The sequence below is a fragment of the Falco cherrug genome, chromosome 6 (genome assembly GCF_023634085.1).
Source record: "Falco cherrug isolate bFalChe1 chromosome 6, bFalChe1.pri, whole genome shotgun sequence".
In the NCBI taxonomy this organism is placed as follows: Eukaryota; Metazoa; Chordata; class Aves; order Falconiformes; family Falconidae; genus Falco; species Falco cherrug.
In genome coordinates this window covers 90,926,818-90,952,795 of record NC_073702.1, presented here as the reverse complement: position 1 = coordinate 90,952,795, position 25,978 = coordinate 90,926,818, and the positions used below count along the sequence as shown (strand labels likewise).

Genomic DNA, 25,978 nt, shown 5'->3' with positions numbered 1-25,978 from the left:
GGCTGCTCCAAGTGGGTTTGTGCTACAGAATCTACTGTTGGCAGGGGCTGACCTACAGACAGGCTGACCCTCTTCTCTGCAGGAAGAGCCCGAGGCTGGAACACCACAACCCCAACCCTTGCTCCCCCCAGAGCCCCAGCTGGCAAGGAGGTGCCTTCACGACATGCCCAAGGACAGATTTTTCTACCGTGATTTACTCAGCAAAGTTATATTCCTCACAAAGTGTAATCAACAAGGCAACAGCGCTAGTCATTTTTCCACCATCCACCTAGCAACGCTCGGGAGTAGCTTCCAACAGCTTTCAGCCTCCTTTTTTATTTGCAAGCAGCCAAACGCGGCTGCAGTTGCATCCTAACCACGAGGCTTCTTTGCATGACAATACTTTTTCAGGATGTGCATTGGATGATGACCCAGACCTGCAGCCTTTAGAAGAGGAGGAGGTGAAGTGACCTTCACCAAGGCCCCGAGCAGAGCACCAGGCCCAACCCCAGCTGACCTGACCCTCAGCAGCCAAGCGGGGGTAGGTACCACAATGCAAACACTCAGGTTAGACGCTCGCAAGATGGGTCCTTGTGACTGGGTGGTACTGGCCAGCTCAGTCTTGTTCTCTGCTCTGCCGTAGAGCCCAGGCTGCAGAGATCTGCTCAGGGCACAGGCAGGGAGTGGGTGGCTGGGCTCACGAGCCCACCTCCCTGCTGCTGGGAGGGTGGGTTGCCCCTGAACAGGTACTGCTCTCCTGTCTGTTAGCAAGGCAGGAACGCAGCATTTCAGGCTCCCCAAAGCATGTAAGGCAGCCATTCATGGCTTACTGCAACGCCCTGGCACCCCAACACCACCAGTGAAGCTCTGGGAGCCGCTGTGCATTTAATTGCAGGAGAACCAAAGACTGTACGAAAGAAATAAAACCTTCACTTACACTATCTCATCGTTCTGGAACTCCAGCTCCCCACAGGTGTCTTCAAAGTCCTCTCCTCCGCCTTTGGCTGAGCCTTCGATGGTTTTGTAGGGCACAATAACATTTCCTCGTGCACCAGAGGTTCGCAACACTTTCACTTCCATGGTCCCCACACTTTCACTGATGTGTGTTACTGGCTCCTCAAAGGTGAAGATGCCAGCATGGTCATCGTCAAAGATGGTGACAGTGGCAGTAGATGGTGATCCCAGGCAGGCGAGAGTGGAGACACGGCTGGCCTCAAGAACGCCCTCATCTGAGGCCTCGGTGCTCACGCGGACATTGCTGAGGTGGACCAGGAAGTTTTCATCCTCCTCAAATATGTCGTCGTCAATTATGCCAACACGGATTTCCTTCTGGGTCTCGCCAGGCTTGAAGACCACTGTTCCTTCAGTGAACTCATAGTCGGAGCCGGCATTGGCCGTCCCGTCCTCTGTCCGGAAGTCAACGTACACCGTGTTGGTCAAGTCACCTCCCCGGCGAATGATGGTCAGGGCGACAGTGCCACAGTTCTCCAGGCACTGGTAGGTACCCTGCTCAAAGTAGAGCTTGCTGATGGGATCGTTTTCTGCCACCTCGCTGTTGACCTCATGCATACTGACAGCCTTGCGGGCCTGGTCTGCTGCGTGTCTCTTCAAGATGTTGCCAGCTCCTGTCATGAGCCGAGTGGCCTGAATGCGGTAAAAGGCCCTGCTCTTCTGCTGCTGGCTCAGGACCTGGTAGTTGGCCAGCTCGATTAGCTGTTCAATCTCCTTGTCGGGGTGCTTTTGCTTCAGCTCCTTCAGGATCCGAGCCATTTCCCTCCTGGCTTCCTCATCATCCTGGTCTTTCTCATCCACCTCCAGCACCAGTGTCCCATCCAAAAAGTTCTCCACATGAGAATTAGCAACCTTGCCGTCCATCTCGATATCGGCTTTGGAGGAGGGCCGGTCACCCTCATGCTCAATGATCATGCCTCTCTGCTTGCCAGCTCGGTATTTCTTGTAGACGTACTTGTAAAATAAAAGCCTCCTGTCAGCTATCCAGGCAAACACCACGCAGATGGGGAAGAAGAAGAAGGTGAGCAAGCCTTCCCAGACCTCCACAATCCCAGGAGAAGACACAGATAAAATAATGTAAAGCCAAGTATAGGCAAAGATGCTCCAGGCCGCTGTAACAAAAAACACTCGCAAGTGCTTGATCTTCCTTATCTCTCCATCTGGAACGACGTAAACACAGATCGCAATAATGACAAACATGTTAAATGCAGCACTCCCCACAATCGTGCTTGGCCCCAAGTCCCCCGCTGTGAAGCCGTGGCCGCACACTTCGATAACAGACAGGAGGATCTCAGGGGCAGATGAGCCCAAGGCCATCAGTGTGAGGTTGGAAACGGTCTCGTTCCAGATCCTCACCGTGGTTTTGCTGGTCTCGCCGTTGGGCTTTTTGATGGTTATTTCCCGCTCTTGGGACGTAATGACTTCGATGGAGGACATGAAGCGGTCAGCTATGATAGATACTCCCAGGAACATGTACACCATTGCTACAAAATACACTGTTGCCCGAGCAATTTTGTCACCGAAGGAGGGGTCTTGGGGTTCCCATATCGGTAAAATCACACCCTTTTTGCAGATGTATGATCCAGTGCACTCCTCGGTGTCATTCACAGGCAGTTCGCTGGGGCTCTCTGCATGTATGCCGTCCACGTGCGAGAGCAGCACCAGCACAACACTCAGGAGTTGGAAGCTCACTGGGAAGGTGGGTGGTGGAGTTGCTCGCAACATGGCTACTTCCATCGAACAGGTCCCACACGTCCTCAACCTGCAGAGGCAAGAGGAAAGATGCATTAAGTGAGGCTGACCAGACATAACAGATTTTCGTCTATACCCTGGCTACTTCCCATCTTTCCCACATAGACAGTCAAGTTACCCTGTTACTCAGGAAGGCCCATCTAATGAGCCCATCTGCATCAAAAACTTCAGTTTTCCACGTACAAATCATCTAGTTCAGTTATCTGAGCGAGGACAGGTGCATATGCTACCAGTGGGCTAGCACCTACCCCCTTCAGCTACTATGATGTTTAATTGCACTTTCTTTCTCTTCGCTGAAAGCCTGTTTGTTCAATTGCATTTTCTTGTTTCTTATCTAATTAAAGCCCATCATTCTGCTTCACAGTTGGCAGAATTGTTTCCCATTTCAAAACCACAGTGCACTCACTCACTGGAGTTCAGGGTAAGAGCAGGAGAGGGCAGGGGAATCTACTATCCCTCTTCATGTTTGTTTTTTTTTTTACTTGCCATTTATAATTACTGTAAACTACATATTTTACAGTCTTTTCCTGCTCGCCGCCCTCCCAAGCATCTACTCCACATCAGAAATCTGTGCGAAGTGAGCTCAAGCACTGGCAGAACCTTATCCTTAACAGTAACGTGGTCATAAGGTGCACCAGAAGGGTAGTCTTTAATTAATGATTTTGGAGCCATTCCTTCCACAGTGCATCACTTTGCACCTTCCCAAAACTGGAAGGAGCCCCGTATGCATCCAAGCTCCCTTGGCACGCTTTGAGAGGAAACCTGTCCCTGCGCTCTTTTCCCACTAGGTCAGCTTTGATGGCCTCCCCTTCAAGGGCCTTTCTCACTCCATTTACAACATCAGTCATCAGGCATGACAGCAGTACTTGCCCTTGTCCTGCCTCAGGATTTTCCAGCAGTGTAGAGGAGCTGTTAAAGAGGTTGCAGTTAGTTAACAGTGCATAAACCGACAGAACAGATGCCTTAAGTACAGTGCAAAAAACCTGAGCATGCTCAGTGTTGCATTCGCAATTTTACTGGCCCATAAAAGCCAGATTCCTAGTTATTAAAGCTGTATTTTCTCCTCAAGAAGAGCTTTTACCATGCTACGCTTCCCCAATCCAAGTTAATTTAATCATGCAGTACTTAAAAATGTTTCTATGAAGAGAGGAAAATGAATGTGTCAATACCTTTACTTTGCTGGAGAATACAAAAGGCCAAACTGGTTTTGCTCATAAAAAAAACACATCCCAGAAAGAAAGAAGAAAAACCAAAAACCAACCAAACAAACCTGAACAAATAAATAAAAAACCCCAAGCAAACAAACAAAAAAACCCTCAGCCATGAAAGGTTTCAGCTTCTAAGGGGAGGATGGCATTGCCAGGTGCAGCTCAGAGATGGACACAAGCAGGAGACCCAGCTGACATCTCCCAGACAACCCCCCCTCGGCCCCCGGCATGCCTCCCCTGCCATGGCCACCCGCCCAGCCTTGGCGCATGGCTGCATGTGCGGGGAGACCCCGACCGAGCCCCCCGCGCTGCCGCCTGCATCCCGCGACAGCATCCCACAGCTGCATCCTGCTTCAGTGGGCCCAGCTGCAGGAGTGGGACCCAAGCAGGAGGGCTGGGGTCACCTTGCCTCCTCCCCTCGACAGAGGGCTTGTGCCCTGGCACGGCCGGAACCCCGCCGGCACTCTGGCCAGACAGTGGGCTACATGTGCTGTGCTGCTGAGTGCGGAACGACAGCCAGGCAGGTGCTCCCGAGGAGAGACATCTACCCTCCTGAAGAGGGACATAGCAACACTTTCTCGAAGAAAAGCACCTGGTCAGCATCACCCATCTCCTTATCCCCTGCGACACAGAAACGCCCCTCCCCGTTCAGCCCGGACACACTGCGCAGGGACAGGACTGAGCGCAAGCCAAGAGCATCTGGAGGAAGCGGTGGGTACCATCCTGCGCCCGTGTTATGGACTGACCCCACAAACAGATATTGCAGTGATGGAACAAAGCCCTCTCCTTCATCTCCTCCATTTGCTTTTATTCAAGGATGCTGCAGTAGGATTATTTGGCTTGAAGAATAATACTGAGAATTTATCAAGCCAGTTTTATATAAATGGCGTTTCCTCACCAGGAGCTGTCAGTCTGCCTTCCCCCCCATCCCCTGCCCTCCTCACAATTTTCTAATTAAGAAAAAGACAGAGCAGGAAGTGAGCAAGTCAGAGGGCTGGGCGATAAGAACAGATACGACAAACAAGAAAAAGCCACTCTCTTGTACGAAGACAGTTTTAAAAGAAAGGTGTCATTTGCCTTTTAAATCCTGCTAATGCTGCAAAGAGCTGCGGCTGCTGGAGTCAGAAGCCCCGAACGCTGGCCCCGTGGTCACAGCCCCTGGGTGCCTCCAGCTCCCCAGAATGCGGGCCATGGCCACCGCTTACAAATCTGAAGTAAAACAATTGAAAACACCATGTTTGTAAAGAAGAGTACCTTGTTGCAGGCCATCTGGTGGACAGCTAAGCTGAAACAGATGTGCGTTACTGGCCACTGAAGTTTAGCTGAAGCACGAGTTACTCACCCAACATCTGTACTGCTGCATTTCGTTTCGCACCGCTCCAAACCAGGCCTCAGAGACATTTAAAGATAAAGGGGCTGTCAAAACACAGGCTGACCTGCTCTGATTATCCCAGATACCTCCTATGTGTAGTTTTGGTTTTTCTTTTAAATATGTAGGCTTAAAAAAACATTAGTGTGGGCATAAAATATTACTCAGCTGCATGGTTCTTCACGCTCTCTTTCTAAAGAGTCGTAGTTTCAACAGAAAACTCAAGAGCATCCACCTGTCCTTGTTCAGTTAATTTTCTCCCTGTGGCAAGTCATATCCTTGCACATGTACAATTATTCAGAGCAACCAGGCATTGTGAAATCCCTTTGGCAAGAAGAGGAAACAGATGGTTCTAGAGAAAATATTATGCTTTGGGTCACTGATTTAGGTCAGAAAGAATAGGTGAGTCCCATCACACTTTGGACCAACTCGACGGTCTTAAAAAGATTCGAGTGCTGGAAGTCTCAATGAGAAAGGAGACACACACTAAATCAGATTAATCAAGCCACATGTTCTTCCCTTCCAAACATTCTAACAGAAGTTGGGTTTTGGTTGTGGGTTTTTTGTTGTTTGGTTGGGTTTTTTTTGTTTGTTTGTTTTTTTTAATTGAGTCCTGTATTACTTTAAAGAGAAGGAAAAAAGACCTAGAGGCTTGCATTTGAGCAATCCATCTTTCTGCTCTCCATCACCCAGCTCTCCACTTACAAACAACATTTTTCCCTCGTATGACTGGAGATAAGGAACATGGAACTTTTCTGGAGAGTTCAGATGGGTGGAGGAAGCTGGAGCTTTGGAAGAAAAACCCACTGGCCCTGCCCTGGCAATGCACCAGTACCCTTTGTGGAACGGCAGTAGCATCCCACAACTCTACCTTGGGCTGTCTCCAGCATTTTGTGGTGCAGTCACCAAGCAGGATTCACATTCCCTCACCAGCTTTTCTACTTGAACTGACTCACAATGAGCGTTATTAACACCAGACTCAGGAATTATGGAGGGCTAGAAAATGTTTGGCCACAACATGCTGGTTGCACACACACAATCAGAGCCTGACATTCAAAATATCTCCGAGAAGCAGCTGCTATAAAACTAGCCGCATTTCTTTATTTGTACAATCCAAAACAAACAGTTTGGTCCCCAGAGACCCTCTCACTCTGCATTTGCATAGGGTCTCAGCCCATGGTCAGCATGCTGCTGCAGGCACAGCAGTAGGAATATTCGCAGATAAATCATTCATATTATTGGCTAACGAGAAGCAAGGCTACCAGAACACCAGCCCTCCCTCCAAACCCAACTTTGTTAGCTTTTCATTAAGGTGTCTCAATTGCATTTCCCATCCCAGCCATCAACAATAAAAGTAAACGTGGTCGCTGATTCACAGCACGCCAGGTCAGCAGCCCCGGCAAACGCTGCCCGCCGCGGTGCTGGGGGCCTCGCTGTCGCTCCCCCCGTGCCTTCGGCTCAGACCAACCACGGTAGCCCCAGGCAGGGGCACAAGCCGCTCTCGGGTTTGGTGCTGGCCACAGGCACGTGGCGAGGGGGGCACAAGCCTGCCCATACGCGCTGCCCCACGCCAGGGCGGCACCTGGAGCCCTTCTCACCCCCAGGAGCAGAGCTGTCTTGGCCCCCCGCCTGGAGCTAACGGGGACAGCCAGACCCCAGCTCCTGCTCTGCTGGGCAGCCGTGCCCCTTCCCTTGGTGGCCGAGCTCCCTCGGGGTGTTAGCACGTTGCTTTTGCACAGTCATGGAGGAAACCCTGCAAGAGGCTGCACGGTCCCTTCGAGGCAAGCTCGGCTCAGAGGCAGCTCCCGGCCAAGGGATGCTGGCCCAGCTTTCATTCCCAGCCTTGGTGCTGTGAAGCGCCAGGAGGGCAGCTGTGGCCCACAGCAGGGCTAGGAGGCTTGCAGAGATATCTGCCTCCTCACTGGGCATAGGAGCTCTAGGTTTTACAAATTGGTAGGAGAGATCTGCCGCTGCCAGCTCAAGCTCCAGCCCCCCAGCTCGGGAGCTGCTAGATGGGGAGAACACAGCTTTTTAGACTCTGCTCTGACCTTTTCCTGGCAGCGGCGTTCCTTCGGGCTGGCTGGTTGCTGCATGCAAAGCGAGCTGAGAGCTGCTCTGCCTTTCAACAAAGCACTGCTTTTCCTTTGCAGCAGCCTCCCAAAAGTCCCATCTCCTTTTGGGCACCTCGCCCTTGACATATCCACTGTAAGACCCTTCCTGTTATTCTCCCACACCTCCGTAGCACACGCATGTTTATGACCATCTGCAACAAGCCGGCAGCACCATTATTTTTCAGAGCAGCGAAAACACACTGCTAGCCCAGACACTTTCACTACAGAAGGATCGGGCAGGGAAGGTAATGGCCTAGGCTCACCAGGGAGGAGTGGCCACACATACAGCGAGCAAGAGACCTTCCACTGGGAATTTTGTTCCCAGCATTCGACAGAAAACCTGCACAGAGCAGCTGTAACACAGCAGCGTTCACACCATTACAGCCACCGCCAATGCTACGCGACGCTGCCTACCTCACTGCGACATCAGCTTCACGGCAAGCACCATCACTGCGAGTTTGCTGCCAGCTCGCACGGGAGAGGGGGTCCCCACGACCGTGTCACTGTGGCGGTGGGCGCAGCACCTCCTCCTGCAGGGCGGCTCGCGGGGGGCAGTAGGAAGTTTGCTCCTCACGCGAGAGCAGCTGCTTCTGACACGCCGCGGGGACACAACCACGAGCATGTTGCAACACCACGGGGACTCCCAGCCAGCCCTTCCCCATCCCACCGTCAGAGCCAGGCAGAGAGGAGCTTTTTCTAGCGCGAGCGTACCACTGCAGAGAAAAAGGGAAGGCAGCTCAAAACCCCCTTTGCCGCATCAGGGGCAGGAGAAGGATGTTCTTTTTTCAGCCAGAGGGGCCAAAAACTTTGAGGAGAAGCAGCCAGTAGCCACTGCAAGGCGCAGCTAGCCTGCAAGCTAGAGAAACAGAGCCTCAAAGCAAGCCAGCTACTCACTCCTGGGCCAGTGTCCCTGGTGACAAGATAGCAACTCCCCGAAAAGGTCCCAAGGTGAGAGGACAGGCTCTCCCAGCCGACGAGTCCCCCGCAGCCAAAATGGCTGTTTCAGGTCGTGTGCCCCGTGCTCCTACCGCAAGGTCAGACCCGCCGTCTCCAAGGCACAGCACCCTGTTTCTCTTGCAGGGGAGCCACCACAGGGCAGACCAGCCTGCCCCGGGGAAAGCACTGCTGGCGCTGCCCCCGCAGGTGGAACTGCTCCCCTGGGCGCCCCTCCTCTGCTGCTCACCCTCCCGGCTCCGGCTGCACACCGGTGCCTCGCCAGACACAGCAACCTGCCTCACAGCAGGGCAGCTCCAGCAAAGCCTGTACTGGGAACAGGTACGGCTGTAGGGGAAAAAGATAAAGAAAGACCCAAAAAATTGTCTGGTCTCTAACTGTCAATCAGTAGATCAGCCAAGAGCCTAGGTCCCAGCTTCCCACAGCCAAGGGACACAAAACGGGTGCCAACAGCCCTGCAAGGGACCGGGTGCTTGCAGATTTGTCTAGGCGGCCACATGCCCTGCTGGCTTCATTCTGTCTCGCCACTGATCCACAGCACAGCGCTGGTACAAAGTCGCTCCTGCCAACTGTGATTTTTACCCATTGAAGCAGAGAAGAACCCTACCACCACGATGGCTATGCATCTGGACCTGTGGAGGAAAGCTGCTACGTCCAAATACCGTGTTGCCACCCGGTGCTGCACAGTGTGATGGCACTTTAAACACAGCCTGGAAAACCCTTGGCTCGCAGCCCTGCTCCAGCTCTGCCCAGCTCGTTCTCCCTTGCCACCCAGCTCTGGCACCCTGAGACAGGCACAGCCCGTTGGCATCCCCTGCCCGTGACCCTCCACATCAGGAAAACGATTTCCAGGCCATCAGCATCCCGATTGCATCAGTACAAAAAAACCATCAAAACCTCTCCAAATATAGTCAGAGGCACAAGCCCTCCGTGAAGCCAATCAAGCAAAACACACATCAGACCACCCTGTTTTCTGTAAAGGCCATTAAAAAGTTAGAACAATTATCAGTCTGCAACTGATTTTTCCAAGTATCCTATCTCTTCAATGAAGCATTCAATCTCCTCCCACAATCTCCCCAGCAACTTTCCAAAATAAACAGATAAATACAGAAAGTAAAACAGCCCCAATATAAAATTTCAGCCAGATTGGATGAATTTGGGGGCAGCTTGTAGAGACTGTTTGGAAGCGTTTGTCAGGGAGATTCCAGCCTTGCTTTTTAACATATGGAGACAGAGTGGCAAGTTGTCCCTTTTGCCCATGTTTCAGTACCTCAGCAAGGAAAACGCCAGGAAAGGAGAAGTGAAGAGGAAATACTACATTTCTTTTGAGGCTGGTTTTTTTTTTCTGTCGGGTTTTATTTATTTATTTATTTTTATTTAATCTCCCCTCCTACTCGCTGCTATCTCCAGACCATTTCTCTGTCCCTACCACCTGTTTTCAGTCTCCTTTATCAAGCAGCATCAGGCTTTTCCTTTTCCCCGTTATTCCTCCTGTTAAGGACTGTTAATGCCTTCCTGTGCCGGTGGATCTCCCTGGCTGATTTAAGCACGGTGCTACCTGCCTGGTCCCCACCAGCCGGCTCTGAGGCTGCCTTGCCGACAGACTCCCTCTGCGGTCTCAGGGCAGCCCTTCGGCGCCCTGTGCTCTGTGCCTCCCTCTGTAAAATGGGAAGAGCACATCCCGCGAGTGCAGGGAGAATAAAACACTGCTAATAAGGCTGAGGCTCCTGAGCAGCCTGGGGAGGAAGCATCTGCCCAGAGATGCCCCGTAGGGGCCAGGAGGGAGGAACTGGCAGGCCTGTTGCTTTCCTCTCTGTCTGTGTCCGCTTCTCCCCAGGGCCCATTTTTGTACAGGGTTTGCAGCTGTGGGTGGGCTCCCTGTGCAGTGGGATGCTCTCTGAGGCTCTGCGGAGGAAGGAGCAGAAATCTTCAAGGGAGCAGAAACAAATCCCCAGCCCCAGCTTCCTGCGCCCATCCAGGGACCAGACATCCCTGGGAATGTGCGCAGGAAAGGCTGATGCAAATGCAGGTTGCGGTCCTGGGCGATTTGGACACGGTCTAGACAGGAGCTGGGCAGGGTATTTTAGGCTGGAAGCCCACCCTGGCACACTCCATCCATCAGCTGGGTGCCCAGCCTGGCTGGTGAAGGGTGGCAGCACCAGGAGTGTCCCAGTCCAGAGGTACGGCTCCCGACCCGCTGTCTCTAGAGGGAGCTGAACGCTCGTGCCAAGCAGATGCCCAGTTTTTAGACCACCGGATCTCAGGAGTCTAAGCCCAGGTGTAAGCCAGGCCTTGGCTGCCTGTCTCAAAAGTGGGATTAACCACCCCTCCCTCCTCCCCAGTCTCCCCCACCTTCTCCGTCTCCCCAGGAGCTTTTTGCAGCAGCAAATCTCACTTCTATTTGTAGCCAGCTTTCCTTAGGAAGCCAGGCATATGAAATCACTGTTTCCATGTCTGCCTGTCTGTTCACATTGCTCCCCTCCCCCCCCCACTCCCCCCCCCCCCCCCCCCAATTTCAGCTAAAATCACCAGAGGGATAGAGATAGTGTAGAAAGCCAAGTCCCTACAAGCTTCCTGAAAATAGCTGAAGACGTACCACTCACACTCTTGGCAAGGGGAAGACGGTCAGTGAGCACAGCCCATATTGGATGCCAGAGTCCCGACGACACAGCACCCCAAGCACCCTGCAGCAGACCCCGGTGCAGCCAGGATTTACACCAGCTGCAGGCACCCGTGTCCATGAGCTGGGAGCACACGCAGGTCATGGCACCCTGAGCCTGGACAGAGCTCCGGGTCATTCACTGCACTGGCTGCAAGGAGAGCCAGGATCTCCGGCTGTTTGTGTTGCCTACGACCAGCCTGTTGGTTGGTTGGTTCGTTGTCCAGCGATGTTTGTGCCTTGGGGGACACTGGGCTTTGTTATAGGATCTGAGTTTCATTAGGTTGCTGGAGAACAGTGGCTTTTCCCCAGTAAGCCAGCAGGACCGTATTCCCTCGAAAACACAGCAGAAACCCAAATACTGTCCTAGACGCAATGCTAGAAAATTGCAAACCTGACAGCCCCGAGCAGATTGGGACACTACCAAAGGCCCAGACAGGCAGAGAAATGGCCATGCCTACACGGCATCATGAAAGGTGCTGTGGAGGCTCCCAAGAGCAAGGACATAAGCAAAATTCATGCCATGCCACGTACAGAAGTGCCAAGACAGCAAACTAGGTACAGCCTAGGCAGCTGCAAGACAGTGAATATTTAAGTCTCGGGAGCAATTCACAGCCAGAAGTTCACAAAAATCTTAGCAAAAGTGGGGGGGAGAGAAGCAAGCAAAGTTTCATCAGCTTAAAATTGTGCTACTTGGTGTTGGCATTCAGGGACGCTAGGCATAAAAAGTACATCTAATCTCCTCAATATCTCGAACACAAACCCTGGTACAGAGGAAGCTTTGAGCGACGCAGCTCCCCAGGCCTGACTTAGGAGTTGTTTATGCCTCCAGAGAAACAGAGCTGGTGGGGTGTAAGAGGAGTCGGGCAATGCATCAGCCTTCCCGGGGAGACGGCCGGGGGGGTCACGGCTTGGCCGGTAGGTCATGGCTCTAGAAATGCTAGGTTATTTCCCTATTTGGGCTAAATGCCCCCACCGGAAAAGGGGCAAATCTGCCACTGAAGAACCAATGGGAAGGAAAAGGGGAGAAAGAAACATTTATCAGATGCACCCAAGGGAACACAAATGCCTTTCTTTGGTGATGTCCACTGCCCCAGCCAAAGGCGTACAGCGCAGCTTTTTTCTTCCCCAGCCGCCATCACCACATCACTGTGCAAGTGTCCCAGCTTCCCTTTTCTAAATAAAAGTGCACCTCTTTGTAGCAGTGAGAAAAAGCACGTGAATGCCCAGGCAGGTGTTGGGAGGGCACACGGAGAGCCCCAGCCTCTCTCGGCCCCTGTTTCCGTCGCTTGACATGTGGATTCCCAACATCTGGGACTGGAGGAGCAGCTTCCCGCGAGGCGCAGGCAGAGAGGAGCCCTGAAATCAAACACTCGCACCCACACGCCCGTGACCTTGTGGTTTTACTACAGCTCTCCCTCTTAGCCTCCAGCTCTCCCCCGTGCTCGCTGCATTTCTGCAGCGTTTTGGCGGTTTGCTTTTGCCCTGGAGACGGAGCTGAGCGCAGGGCTGCGAGCGCGGCTTGGCGGGGAGGGAAGCAACAAGGCTACGATTAAAGAATTAAACTGGAGATGACGGCAGAGCCCCAGCCATGCTTCACCCAGACAAAGCCTACGTGATGCGCGCCGCCGAGTGCCGGCCCTCGCCGCACGCCGATCCAGGCGGAAACGGGGATTTCAAGGCGGCTGCAGGTGCTGCCGCGCTCCCTCCTCGGAGCCGCTCCGGGCGGCACGGCACGGCACGGCACGGCACGGCACGGCACGGCACGGCACGGCACGGGCGGGAGGGGCAGGGGTGCCGCAGCCCCGCCGCGCCGGGGGAGGGGGCCCGTCCGCGCCCCGGGGGGAGCCGCTCCGCTCCAGCCCCCTCCCCAGCCCCACCTGCCCGGCAGTGCCCGGCCCTTAGGGTAGGGGGAGGCAACCCCCGCCGCCGCCGCGCCTCCCGTCGCGACATGTCGCGACTGGCCAGCGGGGGAGGGGGCCAAGCCCCGTCGCCTGCCTAAAGGTGCCGTGGGGGGATCACGGAAAGCATTCCCAGGGCCGGGCGGGGGCGGGGGGCGAAGCATCCTACCCCCGCCTCCCCATCGGCTCGCCCCCACCCCCCCGCCTCCCCCATCTCCCCCGGCACCGGGGACCCCAGTGCAGGAGCCGGTGCCGGGGCTCGCCGCGCTGGGGCCGGGGGGTCGCGGTCCTACCTGGCGGGGCCGGCTCAGCAGCGGCGGGGCATCGCGGCGGGGCGGGCGGCGGAGCCCCGGAGCGCGGCTGCGGCGGGCGGGAGAAGGGAGGAAGGCGGGAGGGAGGGAGGGAGGGAGAGATGGATGGAGGGAGGGAGAGATGGATGGAGGGAGGGAGGGAGGGAAGGAGGGATGGATGGAGGGATGGAGGGAGCGCACACGCCGCGCCCGGGGATGCGCTCAGCCGGTCCGCCCCGCAGGCAGCCCCCCCTCCCTCCGCATCCCTCCGCGGCGCTGCGCGGGCAGGGAGAAACCCGCCGTCCCTCCTCCGGGGTGGCAGCTTCAGCCCTCCTCCTCCTCCTGCTGCTGCTGCTGGAAATATTTCCCGATTTCCTCCTCGGAGCTAGGGACTTTGAAAGGCAGGGCTGGTTGCGGACCCACCCCCAGCAGCCCTGCCCGCCATGCCTGGGGCAGCCCCCAGCCCTGCCCCGTACTGGCCAGTCCCCGGCCATGCCCCCCTGCCCCCCGCCCTCCCCCCAGCCCAGCCAGCCCGACCCCATGCGCACCCCGCGGGAGGAGCGAGCCCTGCGGGAGGTGGCGGGCAGGGGGGGTGCGAGGAGCGCCTAGCTGTGTCTGTCACCGTCCCCTACAGCGGTGCCCGTGGCTACTGTGGGGGGCGGGAGGCCAGAGGCATCCCCGGGGGCCCTGGGTCGAGGTTCGCTCCCCCCTCATACCACCAATGTTACAGGGGCCAGGGGGTGGCAGGCAAGGGGCGTGTAGGTCATCTAGGGCCCTGCTGGAAGCTGCCCTTGCATCTGATGGCATCCAGGGCAGCCCCTGAACCCACAGAGCCTCCTGTCCCCAACCGTCGGGGGGGGTCCTGCAGGAAGCCGGCAGCCGGGCACAGAGGGACCTGCTGCACTTCAGCCTGGCCCGGCTGTCCTTCCTGCAGGCAATGCCCCTTCCACCATGCCCAAACGGCTCCTCCAGCCTTCACTGGCTCCGGCAAGGAGCAGATGAACGCATTGTCCCACCCTCCAGGCAAAACTCTGACTTGAGGAACTTAAAATAGGACCAAAGGTAATAACTCACAGGCCGGTGGTTGCAAGTACACAGTGACCTTGAGTAGCCCTCTGTGCCCAGACCCTTGGGTGCAAGGAGAACCGCAGGGAAGCAGAACCATTATTCCAGCTCCTGCACCCTCTCCCACTTCTTATCTTGTAGGCTGTGCCTGTAATTGTTGTCACCACAGGCAGGACAGGAAGCTAGAATTTTACCTTTGGATTTAATTTGTGGCTTTCCTTCCTTCTCTCCTTTTCTCTTCTTTTTTTTTTTTAATAAGATTTTTGCATCACCATGTCCCTCAGCAGAGATGGTAAACTGTATTTCTCTGTTCAAAATGAGGTGTAAGACATGCACAACGTCATACAAGTCCTTTGTAAAGCACTTTGTGATGAGCTGACCAACCGACAAACCAGCTCCTTCTTGTTAGTGTTGCAGGTGTTACTGGTATTTAGATTATTTAAGACCTTATCACCTACACATGGGCTGAAAGGCATTTCCAAACAAAAACCTGGTTTAGAAAAAAATCCATGGGTTTGTGTCCAGGAGCTAACTCTGATTGTATGTCTCACCTCTTTTGGGTTAAAACTCTTCAGAGGAGGGGAAAGGTTGCATCGGGCCACGCGTGGTACTTTGATGGGATTCAATTCTCCCAGCAGGGCCGCTGATCTCAAATGAGCAGAGCTAAAGGTGTGCAGCATGCGCAGTGCTGTACTCCGAGCAGAGCGGTGGCTGCGTGTCGGTGGCGTTTGGTTTGGCAGTGGCTGCAGGATGCAAGGCTGGCATGGCAAACGGATAGTGTGAGCAGAAAAAATTGGCGTGGTTGCAGCAAACACAATCCCTGCTGTTCCTTTTTGCCCCGCACACTGAAACTTAATCATTGCAACAGTAAGCAGTGGAACTCAGATTTTAATTAGCTGTCAGCCATGAAGTTCTCCCTAAAGCTCCCCACTTCCCTCAGTTATGCTGCTGACCTACTTCCCGGCTCTTCCACTGAATATAGTACCCAACTCCTCTGGAGCACCAACACATTAACTCTGCTAATGGGGATCCACTGGTGAACTGCTCTCAGGCATGTCCCCAGTTCCTCCCAGCTCACCTTTCTCTGCTGCTTGCAGCCTGCATATTCCTGGCTCCCAGTGCCTCCCGCTGAGACCCTCAGAAAGGTGACTTCAGCTGAGGGATTTTTGTGACATTTGAGGGGAGCTGAAGAAAGCAAGATTTGTGGTGATGCTCATTAGTCCATGCAAATGAACCGTTTGTATCACCCAGCCTTAATGGCACTGAGACAGGAAAGCTGAAGCAGAGGTGCAGCGTCATCCCACTTGCACCTAAGAGCAGCTTTCATCTCATTGAAAAGTGACAGGTTAGGAGGGATATAAGGCTGGGATGCAGGCACACTCAGACCTTCACCTTTCACAGTCTCCAAAACAAAGGTGGAGTTGGGCACTGACAGAAGGAGTGGAGGGCAGGGAGTAGGGGAGAGAGTAAGCCTGAACGATGAGGGTAGACGCTGTGTGATAGGATTTCTCCACACTGCAGTGGCTATGGTTCTCACCGCTTTTTCTCAGCCAAGCCAGCTGAAGTGGTAGCTGTAACGACGTCGAGCTCTGCATGGGCTGTGAAATCTGCTGGGCCAGCTGAGCAAGTGCTCCCGTGTTCTGCCTGGTGCTCCAGGCGGAAGTGCAACAGGATTGCTTGTGTCCTGCCACAGCAAGTTTGTCATGGTGTGGACACATCTGCACTTCATCACGATTGCAGCCTGGGCTGTGCTGGGAGAGGCAGTGGTTTGCTCCAGCTACCTTTCCTTCCCTGCCTCTCTTTGCAGTCATGCAAGTGAACACCTACCATTGCAAACGTGCTTACAACCACTAATTAGTAGTCTCAAAATCGTGGAGATTCTCATGCCAGTGCTCAAGAATGGTTCATTCATTCATTCATTCATGCACACCCACAGCCCTCTGACAGCAGCCTGCATCTCCCTGCAGTTGCCGGAGGAGGTTTCCGGGTATTGTCTACACAGGCAAAGCAGAAAGACAATTCCTCCCTGCAGAGAACGGGGTCAGCGCACTGTGGAGTTGCAAGCACAGGACAGGATGGCGCAGGCCAGTTCTCCACTCAGTACCTTGTGAAAAAAGACATCTGAGCTCTTACATGTTTTAGTGGAGGGGAACACAAACTCGCAGGTGTTTCTTGCTGGGAAAATTCCTGCCTTATGTTGCCTGTAAAAGAGACACATTGTCATGCTGCTTGGGCACAGCACGCTCGCTTCCAAGCGGCTGTCCTACCACCCCTGCTTGGCCCTGTCTGGAACATTTCCTCAGTGGGATACTTTGGTCTCTGCTCCAGCTTTTGTGGGTTCAGATAATGCTGGAGGATAACCAATGAGTCCTCACTGGTTCGCTGTCTCCGGTCATGGTTTTCCTTGGGTCCCTCAGGAGATGCCAGAGAGATCCTGCAGGAGCAGATGGGATGTCACCTCTCACTTGCCATCATCTGTCTTTGCTCCTCGATGCATCAGACTTGAGGGTGTGCCCACTGAACCTTCTCTGGCTCTCTTCTGCATGTTCTTGGCAGAGACCTGGAGATCCCTGAGAGCAGTGTTGCTAAAAAAGATGCTCAGAAACATCGCTTCCAGCAATGTGAGCATTTACTTTCGCTGCCACCTTCAAACCCGCATTGCTGTTAGGAGGATAAATCAGGCATTTGGAAATGTGGCGGATGGAGTGGCACACAGCAGCGAATGGGGAGGGCGGCTCTGTGTGCTTGGCATTGTACACTTCTTTTTGAGCTCTCCAGGCAGTGTCTCCTGAGCTGTTTCCAAGTAGCTGGTACAGTCTGAGTCCTGATGATCTCAGAGAGGTCCGAGCGCATGACAGTTTTCCATCGGCCAGCCATAGGTCTTGCATGTGGGAGGTGTCTTCTGCCCCTGGAAAACTGAGACTAAAGACTATACCCCAGGGAGCAAACGGTGCTCAATGGGATGTTTCTGCACACCTGTGAAAAATTGGCAGCCTATGGTTTGCTCTCACTGCAATGCTTGGGGAGCCCACAGTGGTAACTGGAGAAACCATGCTTGTGCTGCTTTTGAGCTTTCCCCCTAGTACTTGCCCTATGCTGTGTTTTATGCAGGTTTAAACAATAAATCCAGAGCACTAATTGATGAGCATAGCATTTAACAGCTGGGGAGAGAGTTTACCTGGAAGAAATATTGACTGGCCAGGTTTCGCAGCGCACTGCTTGTGTGTGGCAGACACAAAAGAATATTTGCACTGGAAACCGCCTGCTGCATGGGGCTGAAAGCAGAACTGGTTGTAGGTCCTGGGCATGAAGTTAGGCAGCTCAGAAATAGGGAGAGCTGTACATATTTTGCAGACATCTACTCCGCAATATAAGCCACAAGCTCTTCTCTTCAAATTCTGCTTCAGAACCTCACTTTGCTTTTTGAAAAAGCTGCTTTCTGGTCAACAAGGATATACAGGAAAAATTCAGTATGTGCGCAGAGTGACTTCAGTGCCTGGGCTTAATGTAAGAGATGTACAAGGTGCAAACTGGCTCCTTACTCTTCTCAAAGGAGTAGAAACACAACCCCCTTCTGATAGCTGTCATTTGTCTTGGCAGCAGGGCATGCTAATATCAGCGTCTCACTCCTGTCCCCATTGCACAGGCAAAACCAGTTCCTAGCCTGAGTCACTGGAAAATGAAGGACCAGATATTCCCTTAGCATCTTTTCCCACCAAAAACAATGAAGCTTTGTTTTGCTGTTACAAAACTGCAGAATACAGGAACTAAAAATGCAGATGCAAGTTCAACTGGAAAGCATTTCCCAGTGAAAGCAGCAGCCTGGGGACTCTGCTGCCTCAAGAGGGGTGTCCTGCAAGGGGCTGGGGATGTGCAGTGTGCCAGCCCCGGGGCAGCACTACGACCCAGCAGGCACTAGCGTGCTCCACTTGGTGCTCCAGCTCTTTTCACCACCATCCCAAGGCTGCCCTGGCCTGGAAAAAATTTGGCTGGTGGGAAAAAAAAAAATAAATCATCCCAAATCCAGCATTAAAAAGCAACAAATGTTGTGTTCTTTGGGTTTTTCTTCTGCTTTTGAAACCTAGAGGTTTGATGTTTTACGATTTACTTGGTAACCACAAGTTAAAAAATCAAGAGAGATGAAAATTGTGATATGTAATCACATGACTCCATGAGCTGGGACTTTAAGAAAAAATGAAAAGTGCAAATACCATGATAACGTGGCAGGATCTGGTAACTGTCCTGCAAACTGAGGATGGTGATGCTTCCTCAGCAGCTCCAGTGTCACACGAGGCCATATCCCTCATCTGATCTGTGTGCAAGGTTCCCATTGTGATCGGTGGGTGACACGGGGTGAGTCGGATGTCGTGCGTGACTCCGGCTGTGGCCCCTGGTTGTGAAGGTAATTTGGCCTCCTCTGCACCATCTGCTTGCCAGCCCTGAGCGAGGCTGGATATTCGAGGGAAAACAGACTTTTTTATTAAACCTCAGCTGTGTAAAGCACCTTATTTATATTTTAGTTATATATTCAAGGTCAAGAAAGTGGCTGGAACACCTTGCAAAAACCAAGCACATTGGGCAAGAGGATGTGAAATGGCTTCTCTTCAAGGGAAACGACTTCACTGTAACAGGCTGTAGTCTTTGCTGTCCTTGCAGGGTGGTGTTCAGACACTTTCCTTGCCTACTTGCTGCTTCAGCTTTACTAACCTCTGCCTCAGCTCTGCCTCGTCTCACTCCAGGAAGCCTGCCTGCCCAAGTGTCCCTCCAGCACCGACCAGCTCTGCTGGCGGTCAGCCGCTGGGGCCAGAGCAGAGCCCAGGAATGGGCTGCCTGCTGCCACCAGCATGCAGCAGTCCATTTTAGGCCACAAGGACCTATGGTACCGGGAATTTCTCTGCTCCTCAGTCTTCCCCAAGGCACCTTGGAGAAGGCATGTGACCTTGCTGCTGGCTGCCCCTGGGACAGATGAGGCAGCAGCACGGTTCTTACCGCAGTCCCCTTCTCTCCCCACAGCTCAGAGGAGAGCCCGGTGGACGGGGACTCTTGCTGGTGCACGCACAGCTCTTGCTCTTTCGGCACAGTTCGCTCTGTTTGCACTTCTGAAGATGTATAGCCCAAGCGTGCTTGACTTCCTGGTGCTGCACGCTCAACAGTGGTGGAGCCGTAACCAATGCTGCGTGTCCTAAACGTGGTAGTTGAATTGAAGCCCTGAAGCATGTAAAGAGAATTTAACTCAAAAAGAGAAGAAACATAAGAAAACCAGATTTAACTTCTGAGTTACTTAATGGTTATGGGTTTTGGTTTTTTTCTGGAGATTTTGGAGAAATGAAACCGAACCGTTTGTAAGACTGGATTCTCCTTTCAAATTCCCCATGCTGTCACACGCCAGTCTGTTCCCCACCACCACCACCACTCCTAGAATTTCAAAGACAGCCTGTTCGAAGGCTGCTTTGAGCTGAACGGCTTTTTCATCGCTTTCTGGATGGTTATGATGCTTTAAAATGATTGAAAATGCTCCTTTGCCACCTGCCTCGTGGCTAGAAATCCCCAAGTCTCTTATAAAAATCTTTTGCTCTTGTTGGAAGCTGTTCCCAGCTTCTGGCAAAGTTGTTGTGGTCCTGAGGTTGTATCCCTGTGTTTGTGTGTGCAGGACAGATGTGGAGGGGTGTGTGTGCGCATATGTGTGCATGCATGCAGATGTTTCCTAATGCAGATTGTGCAAGCACTGACTGCTTCCTTCTGCGTTTCTGCTTATTTGGATGAACTCCTGCTCTTCTGCAAGTGCTCCCATCTCTTCAGCGGGTGAGACCGTTTCCTGAGGGCAGCTGGCAGCCCAGGAACAGGGGTTGCTGTGGCCTTTGCATGTGCGTAGGCTGGCAATCAGGAAGACAGGGCACAGCAGGGACGACAGGGTTCAAGCATCCCGGGGCTGCTGCTGTGCCTCCTGCTCCAGCAGTGCAGACAGTGTGGTGGCAGGCATGGAGGGAATGGCAGGGGTGGGAAGACATGGCTGTGGAGGAGGAGTAGAGATCTGACAGTAGGACCAGTCCACTGGTGTGTAAGCAGCTGTATGTTTAGTAGACCAGTGTCTTAGCAGGGCTGATGGGAATGCAGGCTTTCCTCTCTCATTCAGCTCCCTTCCACACGCACCTCAGGCACCAAGGAAGTTTCTGGTCCCTGCATGTCAAGTCACCCGTGTGGTATTTTGATATTTGTGCCAAGGCTGTTAAGGGTATCTGGCATTTTACTTGCCATCAGTAAACTCCAGAGTTAACAGCTTTATTTACATGACTGGTGGCATCAGGGAGGCAGGAAACAGCTCCAGAGCTGTCAGTGGAAGAAATAAGACAAGTGAGAGCTCTAGAAGACATGATTCAAGAGGAAACATTGCAGGAATGCAGACTGTCAAGTCAAGAGAAGACATATACCTCGCAAATCTGAAAGAATAGATGTTTCCCACTTCTACTGTCAGTAAGATAAGAAGTCATGAGGTTAAACTACAGGCAGGGAGACTGAAGGTTGACACGAGGAAAAGCTTGCCATGAGAGTAATGGTGTAGGCAGCTGGATTGTCTGCAGAGAGAGAGAAGTCTGTGTCACAGAACGATTTTAAGATGAGGATGAGCAAACCTCTGTTGAGTTCAGATCAGGTGCAGGTGGCTTAGCCCCCAACATTATTTCATCAGGAAGATGTATCTGAGAGGTGAACAATCAGGATGCATTCAGCACATCATAAAAAGAAAACCACGGTTGTGGTGAGCAGGATGAAAGAAAATAAAACCTACCTTTAGGCTTTGGACAAAGATTTGTTGTAGGAAAATGGTGAAAGCACTGGAAACCAGGCCACGCTGGGAGAGCAGATCAAGGCAGCCATGCTATCCAAGCTCACACAGCCTGGGAAAAGACTGACCTTGGCTCCAGGCTGGGAGCCGGTTTGCTGGGCTGATGGGCCTTTCAGCCAGCGGGACACTGGGGCAGAGAGCTTGTTGCTCTGAAACCCATGATATATCCCGCTTGGGTGTTGTTCTGTCAAGGTTTGTTCCAGGCCCATGGCCATTTAACTCACTCAGCAACCTCTTCCATTAGTTTTTCACGCTCAGCCGTAGGAGCCTTGAGGCTTGCCCAAACGGTCCCAGGGGCTGGCAGCACAGTAGGGCTTGTGCTGGAAGCCCTCACCCTGCCATGGCGGCCCGTTCGCTCGCCCTGCTGGGAGCCTGTTCCGCTGCGAACTGGAGGCACACAGAGGGATGGGCTGCCCACGGCACTGCAACACCAGCGAGACACCACCACAGGGGTGTGCATGGGCTCTCCCCACAGCAAAGACAGAAGAATGATGTGACTTTGCTTAACCCTGACTCATGGCTGTGTGGGATACCACATGGAGTAAGGCTATGAGAAGCTATCAGAACCTGCAGGTCATAAGAAGGGGAGTAATGTATACGCAGCTGGCCATCCCTGACCAGTAGTTACACTAACTAGACAGCAGCATCAAAATTGGTAGAAAAGAGAAAGGTTGCATATAACAAAAGCAGGGTACTAGCTTAATTGCTGACTGAGCTAGAAATTACCAAGGCAACTATATCGTGAGTACCAAATAAGTGTATAAAGTCAGGAAACTTGGGATCAGAGAGGGAAAAGTAAACACAGGTGGATGCCTTGTCTGGGAGAGACTTGTTGAAGAAGCAGAACCTGGGAAGGATAAAAGGTGCAAAACCAGAGTATAAGATAAAGCAAGTAATGCACGACTGGGGGCTGTTGGTCATCCCTGTACTCTAATTATGACAGTCTGAAGTGGGATAATAAACCCACCGTTTCCACTTCTCTTGTGTCCGGCTTGCCTTCGTGGTGGGGAGGGCCCTGGGGTGCTCTGGGATGAAGGAGAGCTGTCTCTGCAACTGGCAAGGAGAGCCCTGAAGGGCATCACCTGGCCACACTGCCCTGCCCCTCCTTGGCAGCCTGGCTGCCTATCAAGCCCCTGCTTCTCCTGGCTGGCTCTACAGGGGACCTTTAAGTGCCTGAGATGGCACCCTAGGAGACCACTAGCTGCAGCCCAGCACGGGACCGTACGAGGGACGAGCTGCATGCCTGCCACATTCCGCAGACCTCCCGATGACAGCAGTGCCTCCCTGGCCGTGGTTCTGGGGCAAGGGACTAACTGCAGTGAAGCCTCTGCACAACTCGCAGCCACAAAGGAAAGGACGTGCGTCAAATAAAATCCACTCCAAAGACAAGAAATGAAGTTACGACTCGGGATGAAGGCAGGGAGTTTCTGCTGGCAAAACATCAGCTTTATTAAGGTTAGAGTCTTCAAACTTGTCTTGTTCTGTAATTTTCCGTAGGCTGCACACATCAAGGCACGTTTCAAGATAATCAGACTGTCTGTTTCAAAGAGAAGAATGTTAAAATTGGGTATGTTTTTATCAACAGGGACAGAAAATGTCTAGAAAACATGAATAGTGGCACAGCTTGTAATGCTTACAAACTTGTCCTGTTTTGTAGCATTCCTTGTGCATCAAAGCATGCTTAAAAATAGTCTGCTTGGTTATTTTTGAGGTAAGAACATTGAAATTAAGGGTCAAGGGCCAAAAGTTTTCTAGTGCATTAACGTGGAGGTACGTCTTCAGGCATTTTAACACGTTAAGGCATTTCCCAGGCACACACAAAACAAGTCACACATCCAGACAGGCTTGCCCCAGCCTCTAAAAATGCAAGCACTGCCACTGAATTGTGGATCATCGGGTGGGTCTTTGGTGATTTATAATGGAGATTCTCAAGTGTCTAGAAAGGGACTAACTAATTTTTCTAAAATACTCATGATTTGTCCTGAATCTTACCCAACAATGGGTAGCTGAACAGATGAATGACTGCCCACTGAGCAGATTTTCAATGGCAGTACAGTTGTCTCTTCTCCAATAACAAAGCGTGCGTGCTCTGTACATGCTGGTCTCCTCCACAGGATCATCGAGATCCTCATACACACTCGCAGCAGAGAACCTTCAAGATTAGCTCGTTTGTCTAGGTTAAGTTGGAGATACATCACACTTCAGGGGAAGGATGAGGTTATCAGCAAGGCTCCAAAATGCCCTGAGTATCCATTACTCTTGTTCTCAGCAATTCACTTCAGATCAAATCAACTCAAGCCAAAAGGCAAATCTCTTAGCTATCAAGAAAGTTGCTTCTCAGAGCATCTATTCTCCATACCCAGTGACAAAAAGTATTTCAAGATGAGAGAAACTTTTTAAGGCATTTGTTTTCCAGGCTGTGCTGTGGACTGGGCCCAGTATGGGACATGGCAGGAACACAGTGAAGGGCATCACACAAGGACCCCTGTGGTGCTGCAGCTCATCGCGTTAAACCTCTGAGTAATGTAGCCAGAAAGAGCAATGAAGACACCTTTCACAGCTTCGTATCTCTCTTTTTGCAGTGTTTCGCCCATGAATTAAAGCTACCAAGAAGATCTGGAAAACCTGCTAGAAAGTTTGCTCAAAGATTTGGCTCATCAACAACTTGGAAAGACACACATGGGAAGTAAATGCTAGAAGTTAAACCTATATTAGCTTGTGCCAGAACACTGGTATAACATGCAGCTTACATCTGAGAGGTGTCACAGCAGGCAGCAGAGCAGCAGTAAACATCACAATTCTGAACAATCAATAAAAATGGAGACCTACTCATCCAGCTAAAGACCAGGAAACCCAGAACATCTGTCTTGCTTCTGAACTGGGCATTTGTCCTGGGCAAGAGATGCTTTCAGAGCCTTGCTTCAAATAGCTGTTCTCTGAAAAGCAGGCTAAATTCAGGAGGTCATCTTGAACTAAGAGTTGGCAGGCCAAAGTGGCTTAACGTTTAACATGCTTTAAAGGGCCATATGGAATAAGTTACACCAGAGTAAACCAAAAACTTATCGCTCACATCCAGTGTTATTGTTAGCAACTTATTCGCCTATGTGTGTTTCTCAGTGACAATGACTCAATAAATAGCAGGATAATAACACAGATCACTAGCATGTTGTGGTCTGTGGCCACAGGAAGGGTTTACTTTTACTGTGTACGTGTTGGCAGTCTCAACACGCTAGCAGCAAATCCAAATGTTTATTGCCGGACCGCATTCCCTGCTCGGAGCCTTTCTGTAAGCCAGAAAGATAACATGGGGTATTTCTAACGTCACGTTTCCCAAAGTGCAGCAAAAGCAATGAGCGGAGCGTTAGGTGCTGGGAAGGTAGATGTCACCTTGGTTTTGCTTCCCTGTTGCAGCGTGTGGATGTGGCAGTTGTTGATGCTGGGAGTCGGCGTGGGAGGGGGCTGTTTCAGGGATACGGGCTCCCTGTTCCCACACTAAGGCCTAAACCCTGGTGTGTGGTGGCTGCTGTTGGAAAAAGGCACCTGGGCAAGCTGATTTGGAAGGGTGAGGAGGTTGTAGGGCACGAGATAAGACTGGTCCATCAAGCCCTAGGCCCTTGCAGAAAGCCTGAGGGCAGTCATTGCTGCTTCAGGTGGACCAACACGTCCCCTTGGCTGCTTCAGGGCCCTTCAGACTCTTCAGACACACTGAGGCCCTGCCCAAATCCCTGTGGGCGAAGCCCCCCATCATCTCCACTAAGCTCATGTCCTGTTCCTTGCTTCCTAATGCCTGTTGAACATTGCAGACACAAATCAGCATCTTGGTGAGATCTCCCTGTAGCCTGGGAGACCTGCCTGCCTGAAGGAGCATCTTCAGGTAGATTGTGTCAGAGGGTCCCAGCCCATCTCCCCGTGGGTGAGGGTGCAGGGAGCCTGGGATGGCGGCGTGCCACTTGCCTCCTTGCACGTCACTGTCCAGGTGGCCCACAGGGACCCACTCAGCTGACAAAGAGGAGGACACAGCCCCATTCTGGCCATGTTGCAACAGAAGGGTGCCTGATACACCTTAAGATGGAGAAGAAAGCAGCAAGGGAACATTTCATGTGCAGAAAACTCCAACAGGGACTCAGGGAAGCCTTGTGGGGGGAGGGGATAGAAAGGCAGCAATAGCTTTGCAGCGCACATTTCTGCATTTTCATGTTTTGTTATTTTTCCATGTTCACATTTTCCTCTAGTGTCCTGCTTTTGCAGGGAAAGAAAAGCCAATTCGATGTTCCAGTGAAGGGAGGGACAACTCTCTGGAAGCGCAGGACACAGTGTGTGGTGGTGTCGGGCAGGATTAGCCTGCAGCCTCCAGGGCACGCCGCACTCTGTGGGGTCACCGGGGGGACAGCCTAGGGACAAAACCACTGCTGAAACTCATCCTGCACAGGACAAGGGGCTTGAAAGCACTGGGAGACTGAGAGTAGGAAAAAAGGCTTTACACACTGTTCAATATAGTATATCCCCACGGGGAGTAAAACAACCCAAGCAGTGAATCTCCCAGCTTGCTAAGGGAAAATCTATACCCGAACAGCACTCCTTGGCAGAAGTTCCCGAGAGTTTGTCCTCTTTGGCTATTTGCAGACAAGCCATTAGTCATTGTTAAGCTGAGTGGAACCCAAACTGGTCTACAGCATAGGTCTTTCCATTGTACCTTTACCTAAATCCTGACATTTTCTAGAATCCCAGTTCTGTATCTTCCTTCTACTATGCCCACCTTTCTGCATAAATAAACCAATGCAGAGTTTTGCAGAGTGAAATGCGTGCCCTGTCCTGTCCTCTCCGTCTCATGTCTCTGG

The 25,978-nt window shown here is 52.3% G+C and overlaps 1 protein-coding gene across 4 annotated transcripts in view; it reads right to left on the bottom strand.

Annotated features, from left to right (window-relative positions):
- Positions 1-13,565, bottom strand: part of SLC8A1 (solute carrier family 8 member A1) — a 116,384-nt gene extending 102,819 nt beyond the window's left edge. For 2 of the 4 annotated variants that reach the window (XM_055714409.1, XM_055714410.1), the window contains exons 1-2: positions 7,845-8,070; positions 917-2,752 (exon numbers count right to left, since the gene is read on the bottom strand). In XM_055714409.1, the coding sequence (XP_055570384.1) occupies positions 917-2,727 (1,811 nt within the window). In that variant the 5' untranslated portion in view covers positions 2,728-2,752; positions 7,845-8,070. Of the gene's footprint in view, positions 1-916; positions 2,753-7,844; positions 8,073-13,237 lie in introns of those variants that run through there. The other 2 variants (XM_055714407.1, XM_055714411.1) reach the window with 2 other exon arrangements.
- Between the last annotated feature and the right edge of the window lie 12,413 nt (positions 13,566-25,978).